The following is a 9,840-nucleotide window of genomic DNA, read 5'->3' on the forward strand; positions in this document are numbered from 1 at the left end:
TCAAGCATGAGTTTGACTTGATGGACATAGGTTACTGCCAGCCAATGAAATCAACAAGTGAGACTCCAAATGAAACTGGACTACATCAATTAGATACTAACAATACAGAGAACAAAATTGTGATGGAAGAACAGGTGTATTAGCAGAGTAAATAAAAACTGAGGGAAAGTAAAACAAGAAAGCTCAGAGTGCTAATATCATGTTTTCAGCAAATCTGATTACAAGCAAAATGCCTAAAGAATGAGCTCATTGGCTCTGCACATTGTTCTAACTTCCTTCTAGCTAGACTAATAAGAAAGCTACAAATATTCCAATGAATTGCTGCTATATATCCACTAGCACATGAGCTCAGCTGAGAGGGCATGGTTGATCAACTCAAGTTCTCTGATCTGCAGTAGCTTGAACGTGCAACTCCACCACTTCAGCTACTTCCAACAACACTAAACCAACTCCTTATTCCAGCTAGCCTTACTTCTACTTGAAACAAAAATATTAAGCAATTAAATCGAGCATCATGACAGTTACTTGAAAGATATATCCAAGTGCTTGAATCTTGCACATACCAAAGTTGCTTGTTTCTAATCATCAGAAATATGGACCTGGAGCACCTTTTCACCAATAAGTTCAAATATGCAGACATTGCCAATCTTCAGCTTATTATCGCGCACAAATCTGGTCCATCCTCCCACAAAAACAAAGTTTCCCCCGTTAATTGTGTAATTCACTTCCCATTCTTTACCTTCTATATTTTTCAGCCTGATTTTTGTCTTGGCCTTTTGGAAGTGTTTCTCTGCAAATGACTTGGGTATGATCTGCACAAAAGATGCATCCAAGTAAACATTAATCCGTTCAACTTTGGAAGGACAAAACAATTAGTACATTGGAGACATAATTGCTGCAACCACTGGATGATCTCAAGAATCGCCTGAATTTTGTCCAGATATGCCATTCAACCATTCAAATTCTCTATTACCTCAAAGCATAAAAATAATCTTACCATTAAAAAAGGAGGATTAACGTTGTAACGTTTGATGTTTGTCTCAAAAAAAGGATGCTGAGAGCAGAATTCCTGCAATGTAGCACCTTCTTCTCTACTCTGACTCTTCTCTCTTGGTTGAACATGGGTAGTGTGCTGATCCAAGTTTTTGGTACCTGAGTTTGCAACTTCTTGATTTGTTCTCTCCACTCCACTTTTATCAAAAATTTGAACAGTGAAGCACCTATCTCCATGCTCATAATGGAAGAGGAGAAAATCATGTTCCTGCAGCAAGTTATCTTCCACAAATTTCTGCCAATCATCTCCCAGAAAGACATCACCATCGTCAGTCTTGACTACTTTAACAGACCAACAGTTTCCATATGAAGTCTCGAGGATTATTCTTTTAGGTATCCCTATTAGAACATCCCTTACAAATTGCGGAGGAATTTTCTGCAACAGATCGTGATATGGAACAAGAAAACTTGGTTGGAATTTTTTTTATCATTAATCATTTAGCCAATGACTAACAACAACTGCAAAGAATAAGACATGATTTGTCATATGAATGCATCTATGAAAAAAATTACCAGTCTATTCTCTACAAGTTGATTAAAAATCTTGAAGAAGGCAGGCCTCTGGTCCAATATGATCTCATCCTTATCTTTCCCCAGGCTCTTGTTCACCATTTTCTCAAGTATAAGTTTCACAACTTTTTCGTTCAATAATCTTGTCTATTCAGTAAAATCTCCAGCCCTGGAATCAACAGCTAAGAACCATTACTACTTTGCCAACGTGGTTGGTGAAAAAGCAATTAGATGCAGACTGGAAGATGAACACCGTGCTTTTGCATGGAAAGAAATTAAACTAATGTCCAAAATTAATTGCTATAGATGTATTTTATGATTCAATTTTTTTTATATAACCAATGAAATCAAGCAATTATAACTGAATACACAAAATAGATAGGGCATCGACATTTATTATTTTAGTTTAAAAAATGTCATCAATACTTGCATTAAAAATTTTGCAGTTAAGTCACAAGCACCTTGATGCATGTCATTACCAAGTTTGAATTTATCAAAAAGCGCATAATATTTCTTGTCTACAATAAGTGCAATTACCATGCTGTAAAGTTCTGGTTAAAGCAAGTCCTGTGTATTTCTTTCTCAGTCCAAGTACTGTTTTTGTTTTAGCCGAGTATGTTTTCATGCATTTGTAATGCATGTTCAACAGAACCTTTACCTTGTACAAAAATTAAAAGAAATTAACATACAAACAACAATGAATACAAAATTCATGGCAAAATCTTCTATTTCCTTATTCATCATGAAAGACAATATGAAATTTTGAGGCATACGAAAATAGCAGCATATATAACCAATATACCTCGAGATGCAAACCTATGATATATTAGTAAGATAAGTTTTAATAGTTTGTTGCGTGCTTCTCTGAAGTAATACAAGAACTAAAGAAGTTGATCAAAAACTATTTTTAACCACAAATACCAAGTAAAAAGAAATTTTAGAATACCAAATAACTCCCAAAGCAGAGGAGGAAAAAAGTGCAGGACACTTAAATCAACAGATTTTATGTAGTCTGCGATCCTATTTTTCTTTTTTTGACAAAACGATAGGATAGTCTGCGATCCTAGTTGATACAATAGGAACTACACATCGTTATTCCAATCCGCACAACCATTATTCTATGTTCAACTAATGTAAGGCTCCTAATAGTACATAGAAATTAACTCCTAGTACTATATTGGATTACCAATCAGTAATAGATGATAAAGAAAATCACCGAGATGACCATTTAGAATGTAATCATAAAACAAGTAGGTCGGTGATCATCTCTACTGGTACACACAACAGGTTTCTAAATATCAGAACAAATGCATCCAGCTAGTCCAATCTTTGAATTTACAAAACTACAGCATACAACTTTGATATTCCACAAAAGAAGAGAAGTCTCAACACTATTATTAAGCACACTGGACATCTCTTTAGCTCAGGAAATTTTTTGATGCAGGATCCAGCACACGCACAAGCAAAATTTTATATTCTACCTGGTTTGGGACAAATCTGATTAGACCAAAAAAATTTTGAATTATTTAAATTTTACTTTAATAGTTGTCCAGTTGGGAAGAGGGAGGAGCCAAGGAGTAATCATTTGAAATTCTTTGTTTTTGCAACCTTAAATTTAAGTTAGGTTTTAAATAGGAAACTTTATGTTATCATCTTAACAAGTAACATACAAACCTTAAGAGAGGCTATAAAAGAATCATAATGATTTAAAAATTGTGAACTACCTCAGAGGCCAGATAGATTCCTTGCATATGAAATTTCACCTTTAAGTCGATCTCTTTATTCCTGTTGAGACTTTTGGGATAATCAAAGCACTTCAACCAAATGTATAGCCCACAAATCTGATCCAAGAGACATGAAAACAAATATTAAGAGCCACAATAAGTTTGAAAATTATTGCTGTCTTATGAAGTGTCGAGTAGTTTCATTGAACATGCAAAAAGTTCAAAGCAGAAAAATTGAGAAATAAAAAGCAGACATAGCAACCACCCTGGAAGTATGTACATCTCTGTACTCAACATGCAATACTGCTTCTGGCTGTAAGGACGGCACATAAAAGAAGCTTGTACAGCATAGAGTGTAAAAATTATTACGTGGAGAATTAAATCAGCATTTGATTTCTCTCTTTGTCATGTAAAAAAAAAATGGAAAAGAATAAGCCGACTCCATGTGGAAAAAAATGATCCATGTAAAATAATAATTAAAACATACATGGAAATTAGAAGAAGATAACTTTCTTTATTAAAAAAAAAGGCATGTAAATAAACATCCTATGCATTTTTTAGATCTTCGAGAGGTTTTTAGTAAAATAAATCTTCCATAGTAAGGAAAGTTGAAAACAAAAGTGAAGCCATACAAAAATACTAAGGAACTGTTTTTTTAGTGTAGAGAGAAAAATGTTGAAAAAATTTACTGTCACAAATCCCACTCAAACCTCCCAAATATAGATAAAAATCATTGAACAACAAAGAAGCATGCCAAAAACCATAGAGTACCAGGAGTTAGTAATTGCTCTTAAAAAATAATTGATCCTCTAAAATATTTCAAACAGTAATATCATCAACTTAACATTCTTACTTATCCCCTTTGGCAGTCGCTCATTGTCCATATCAATGTAAAGGTATCTCTTTTGAAGAATATCTATCAGTTAAAGTTGAGGCCATGCATTTCCTTAGATATGAATGGAGGCATAAACTTTTGATAGCCACCAACAAACATCAACATTTTTTGTCTTTTGTTCAAGCAACCTCACAATTCAATGCATGTTTGATGCTAGAAAAGTTCTACACCATTATGAAATAAAGCCAATGAAAGCAGGAAAAAATTTAAAATGCCCAAAGACATACCAAGATATTCAAAGCAAGGGAACCATTTTGCAGCTAGACAGATGGAAGATGAGCCTGAAAACTGAATACTTGATTAGCTGCTATTCAGAGCCTCTACAAACACAGAAGCAATAGTGCAAGTAGTTAATATCACTCCACACTTATAACTACAACTACTACTATTACTTCAGCTAGAGAACTAAAGAAGGAATTTTGTTTGTCCCTCCAAGGATAAGATCAATCAAGTGGATTTGCATATATCCCACAACTGTGAAGACATAGGTCAGAGGCGGCATATCCATCCTATCATACGAGTCAATAGCTCCAAGAAGCACATCAGAATCTCACAATCATTGGCGCTCTTTAACAATGATGCATAGGGCACGAAAACAAAAAAAATATGGAATAACTAAGACATTAAGCTTGGCAGTGAGGCGTTTTCATAGTAAAATGCATTGCTAGTTTGCCTATAAATAGAATAACTAATTAGTAGCGCTAATTAAAAAGCACCTTGTCAATGTAAAAGCCCTGGTAGAGTGCTTGGTTTTTACACTGTTTTTTTTTTCAGAAAAACCCCAATAAATCTTCATCTTTCTCCATGTTTCTATAATTATTTGCACAAAACTTATTGTATCTTTGGAGCAAATTAAAGAATCACAGGAACAAACAAAATTTGGCCAAAAATGACAAATTAGCAAAGTCTGATATCAAAGCAAACCTTTTTGTGTTGTTCGTAATCCAAGCAACACAAATGTATCCATTGATTAGCAAATTAAATTAAAGACTAAAAGAAACTCATAACCTGGCAGCAACTTCTGAGGATTTGCAGTGAAGTTCATTACTTGGACCGTGTACAATGAGCAAAAAAGAACAACAAAATAATTCTGACAAATGTAGCGGGAAGCGAAGAAACCAAAGGCAGGGAAAATAGTGACAATGGAAGACATGAGACTAACCAGAATCATCTTCTTGGACTCGGAAACACCCTGCAATCACAAAAAATAGGTCAAAAGTTCAGATAAGGAGAAAACAACATGAACAGAAAATTTAATGAAAGAAAAATCTCAAAATGTTCAGATTCAAAACCTAAAAGGATTTCAGATTTGTCTCTCCTACTTGCTCATCACATAGACAGACAGAAGAAGAGGAGGATTTTGACCCCAAAAAAAAAATGACGAGAGAGAATTCTTTCTTCCCCTTACCGTTTGTTCTCGGCTGTCCAGTTCCAATGTCCCTTTGATGGCATTACGAATCCAGGGGCGTATGCCCACAAGATATGGTCGGTTGGCTTTGGTGGGTTGTTTAGCCAAGATTTTGGCTAAACCACATCAACAAGTGCTACTGAGCAAACCTCCAAAAAAACGGTGCAAAGTGCACCAAAAAAATTTCAAAAAAGGGCGGGGGTTGGGGTGTTGGGTCCAAGAGGTCGGTTTTGGACTCGTTCATGGACCATTTCAGAAGTACGTGTGAGACCACGTGTTTCTGAGGTGGTCCGAATTCATTTTAAAAGAAAAAAAAAATGAAAAGTCTTGCCTAACAAATTTGCTATACGAATTAAAATTGAATCTATAATACCTTCAATTTAGTCCATACTACCTAATTTCTAGAAACAACACGGAGTAGAAGAACTATGTGATTTCTGATCCAATAAGACTCAACCATCTATATTCTCAAAAAAAAAAATGAAAAGCTCAACTATCTTTTTTATTTTGAAATGGAAAAAAAGAAAAATTCGACAATCTAATTGTGTCAATTGATACTTAAACTCCTGAAATATTAACGCCTAATGCTAATTTCTTTTCTATTTTCGTTGTAACTAGTTGAAATGAGACCTGACACTTGCGTGTTAAGTTGCTCAAATTAATAAGATTTTGTATTACATTGTGTTTTTCTTTTAGATTGGATATAAGAAAAAGCAGTTTTTTTTTTTAATGAACTATTGTATTTTTACATGCATATACAATGAGGGTCTTGTTTTGCTCAATTTGGGACTAGGCTGGTCTATGTGCAACTATTTGGTCAACTAATATCTTAAGTGTTGTGCCTAAAAAAAAAAAAAAGGTGACAAGCACAACAGTGTATCATCTTGAAAGAAAAATATATTCAGCAACAAAATAGTGGTAGTAAATAATACTTTATCATAAAATTCTAGACATTCACTTCAAATCTTCTAATCCAAAATTATTTTCTGTCCATATGTCCCGTATTTATGCAGTTATCACGTGTATTGATGCATTGATAACAAACTCGATCAACAAGTCAAAGCGTTTGCTTGAATTATCAATGTATCAATACACGTGATAGTTATATAGGAACGGGACAGACGAGGCAGAAGGTAATTTCGGAACAGAGGATTTCAAGTGCTAGACATCAAGCTGACCCCTAATTTCTAATTCACAAGCTGCCCACATATCATACATTTCACGTTAGTCAATACCCTTGAACCAAGGAAGTCCCTGGACAAATACTCAGCACGTCAACGCGATAAAGAAAGTTTTGAAAAAAAAAAATGAAAGCAACAAAAAATGACTTCAAACACACTTTAACTTGATTAGCCCACCAGTACCTAGCCTATTCTAAATATCACGTAGAAAGCTACAGAAAAATTTAGATAAAGAACAAAACACAATAAGCAGCATTTAGAGCCTTCTGCACAGTTAAATGCCAAGCACCATTATATAGGGAAAAATGGAAAAAAAAAAAAATCAAAGCAAAACCATAAAGCCAGTTAGATCAATAGATGGAGCAACTACTAACAGATAAAACAAAGGGTTAATTATAAAAAGTCCCTAAGGTTTAATCCATTTTGCACTTTACCTCTTAATGTTTTTTTTTTTCTCACTTTATCTCCTAAACCGTTAGTCAACTCTAACATTGCGTAACAGAAATGTCAAAAAGACATTGATACCCCCTAAGCGCTATTTACAATAAATTCCCTTGATGTATAGCTATTTTGTACTTTCTTTGCTAATATCATTTTTCTCTTAACTTGTTTATTCGTCCCTAAAACTATTAATCAATTCTAATATTTTGTACCACTCAACATACATTTTTTAGATGCAATAAAAAAAATTTTAGAAAAATTTAGCAATTCAAATAAATTTTAATAGCATCTAAGCATGGTATATTACAATAACAACTTTGAAAATTTGGACTCCAAATCAATCATGTTTCTCTTTTTTAGTGCTATCAATAAAAAAAAATGTATACTTCCATAGAAGAGAATACAGTTATTAAAAGAAAAGTTTAGCCATATGCACATTGCTAAAGAGGAACTAACAACATCCTGATCATTTTTCGACTTTTTAAAATATTTTTCATATTTTAATTTTTTAATAATAGTTTTTGTTTGTTCTTTCCCACTATTGAATCAAATTAGCAAGATATTCTCCTCAATCTAAAAAAAATGTAATTATGAAAGGAAATTTAATTAGGACCGTATATATAATATTATTTTTTATTATTATGGTAGGAATATTGATTTTTTAGATATTAATTGTTCTGGGTGTTATCAAATGTTGAAGTTCATTAATAATTTTGGTAATAAATAAGCAAGTTGATAAAAAAAATGATTTTAGGAGTAAAGCGCAAAACAAGCTATACTTTAAGGGGATTTGACATAATAACTTCCATATATAAATAGGTTGTATTCCCCGTCTCCCCTAATCCCAACAAAAAATAGCGAGTCTCAAGCTACATAAAAGAAATGCTCCACAAAAAAATTGGACGTTCTCCAATCAGAGAAAATTATCTCTGTTTACTTGTCAACTTTTGCAATTCCTACATCTTCAATCTCCATGTATAAGCACAACCAATCCATCATCACTCAACAGTAGAAAAAGAATCCTTTTTCTATGGGATCCAATCACAGAGAAGTTTTAATAGTCAAACACCATTTTATGAAAGTAAATTCAAGATAGATCCAGGCCTAACTTCTGTCAAAAGCTAAATCACAACCAATCCATTTTGCCACCCTTGCATCACTAACCCATAAGCAGAAGAATCCATGTTAATTAGCATACAAAACAGCAAGAAATCAACAAAGATGAATGAAAAACCCCAGCTGGAGAACCGCTTTTCCTGATAAGATTTGAGCACTTAGCATTATGATTCATCCTGACCCGACCTTGATTCATTTCTCCACCCCAAGCGGGACAGTATAAGAAGATCCAACAACAGTACCTCCACCTACACAAACACTGGCTTGATACCTTACAGAAACCATAGTACCCCTGCTTCTGTTACTACTGCAAAACCCACTTTCATTTCCATTTTGCTGCATTCTAGATGGATAAATGATGAGACAAATACACATGCATTCTTTTTGTCATGATGATATCGTAGTTATAACAGAGTTATAAAGAAGATTACTTTTTCTTTCATCGAAATTAAACTAATTAAGTCAAATAAGTACTTTCCAGAATTATAACTTCCAACACTGGACAGCCTAATAAATAGCCAATTCAGACAACTAAAGAAGAAATATAGTCAATAGTTTAGCACTACGTATAAATAGCCAATTCACAAAGATACCGCATCAACTCAAGATACCAACAACAATAATTTAATTTTTTTTCCTTCCCATGTTTATTATTCTTCAATACAAAGGGAAAAAAAAGTGTCTACTCTACTCATCCATTGAAAGAAAATTTTCCACCAATCCAGAAATAAAACATTCAAAATCCATTTTGATAATAAGATTTTTCCCGGTTTCTCTCCATTTTCTTGATAGACCAAAAAAAAGGTATCTCAAGTTCTCAAAATTACCAAAAAAAAAATGTCAGAATTACTTGCACAAATATTTGATAGTTCTTTGTAATTCACTTCAACTCAAAATCTTTTATCTTAGCTGTAAAAAACCAAAAGAATAAATTCTCGAAATTACTTATACAAAAATCCCATAGTTCTCGACAATTTATTTCAACTCAAATCTTCTATCACACAAAAGAAACAAGAACTTAAAATGTAATTAAAAAAACTAAGTTAAAGTGAAATCGTAAGATTCTTGAAAAATGCATGATTTTATAATTATCAGATTTGATAATCAAATTTTCCAGGTTCTGAAAAACCAAAAAAAGGGTATCTCAAGTTCTCAATTTTTTTTTAAAAAAAAGAAGTCAGATTTACCTGCACAAATATCCGATATTCTCTATAATTCACTTCAACTCAAAATCTTTCATCTTCGCTGAAAAAAACCAAAAAAATAATTCTCAAAATTACTTATACAAAAATTCCATAGTTCTCGACGATTTATTTCAACCCAAATCTTTTATCTCAAAAAAGAAACAAGAACCTAAAATGTATAAAAAGAATAAATCAATTTAAGTGACCTTGCAAGATTTTAAAAAAATGCACGAGCCTATTTGGCAAAGAAGTTTTTTTAACAACTTTGGCTCTATTTGGTTTCCCTATTTCTTGAATAACAAGGTTTTCAAATACAATGTTACAATAA

The 9,840-nt window shown here is 33.0% G+C and overlaps 1 protein-coding gene across 5 annotated transcripts; it reads right to left on the minus strand.

Annotated features, from left to right (window-relative positions):
• Positions 1-169: 169 nt before the first annotated feature.
• Positions 170-5,683, minus strand: LOC113762256 (B3 domain-containing protein Os01g0723500-like). 5 transcript variants are annotated; one of them, XR_003467183.1, is made up of 8 exons: positions 5,591-5,683; positions 5,345-5,374; positions 4,410-4,502; positions 3,288-3,404; positions 1,567-1,732; positions 998-1,429; positions 526-812; positions 170-425 (listed from the first exon to the last, which is right to left on the minus strand). XR_003467183.1 is itself a non-coding variant. In XM_027305630.1 (8 exons), exons 5-7 carry the CDS (start codon positions 1,663-1,665, stop codon positions 579-581), a joined length of 765 nt encoding a protein of 254 aa, XP_027161431.1. In that variant the 5' UTR covers positions 1,666-1,732; positions 3,288-3,404; positions 4,410-4,463; positions 5,345-5,374; positions 5,591-5,683; the 3' UTR covers positions 170-474; positions 564-578. The 5 variants fall into 5 exon arrangements, 3 of the variants coding, with proteins under 3 accessions (XP_027161431.1, XP_027161430.1, XP_027161429.1); XR_003467182.1 differs by having other exon boundaries at positions 170-440; XM_027305630.1 differs by having other exon boundaries at positions 170-474; positions 564-812; positions 4,410-4,463.
• Positions 5,684-9,840: the final 4,157 nt, after the last annotated feature.

The sequence above is a fragment of the Coffea eugenioides genome, chromosome 2 (genome assembly GCF_003713205.1).
Source record: "Coffea eugenioides isolate CCC68of chromosome 2, Ceug_1.0, whole genome shotgun sequence".
In the NCBI taxonomy this organism is placed as follows: Eukaryota; Viridiplantae; Streptophyta; class Magnoliopsida; order Gentianales; family Rubiaceae; genus Coffea; species Coffea eugenioides.

What these genes read in the sequence shown, in the direction of transcription:
- LOC113762256 (XM_027305630.1), bottom strand. Translation starts at nt 1,665, where the DNA reads ATGGTGAACAAGAGCCTGGGGAAAGATAAGGATGAGATCATATTGGAC. An exon ending in AACTTGTAGAGAATAGACTG is followed by an intron (nt 1,430 to 1,566) that starts GTAATTTTTTTC and finishes GATCTGTTGCAG; the next exon opens with AAAATTCCTCCGCAATTTGT. An exon ending in TTAATCCTCCTTTTTTAATG is followed by an intron (nt 813 to 997) that starts GTAAGATTATTT and finishes TCTTTTGTGCAG; the next exon opens with ATCATACCCAAGTCATTTGC.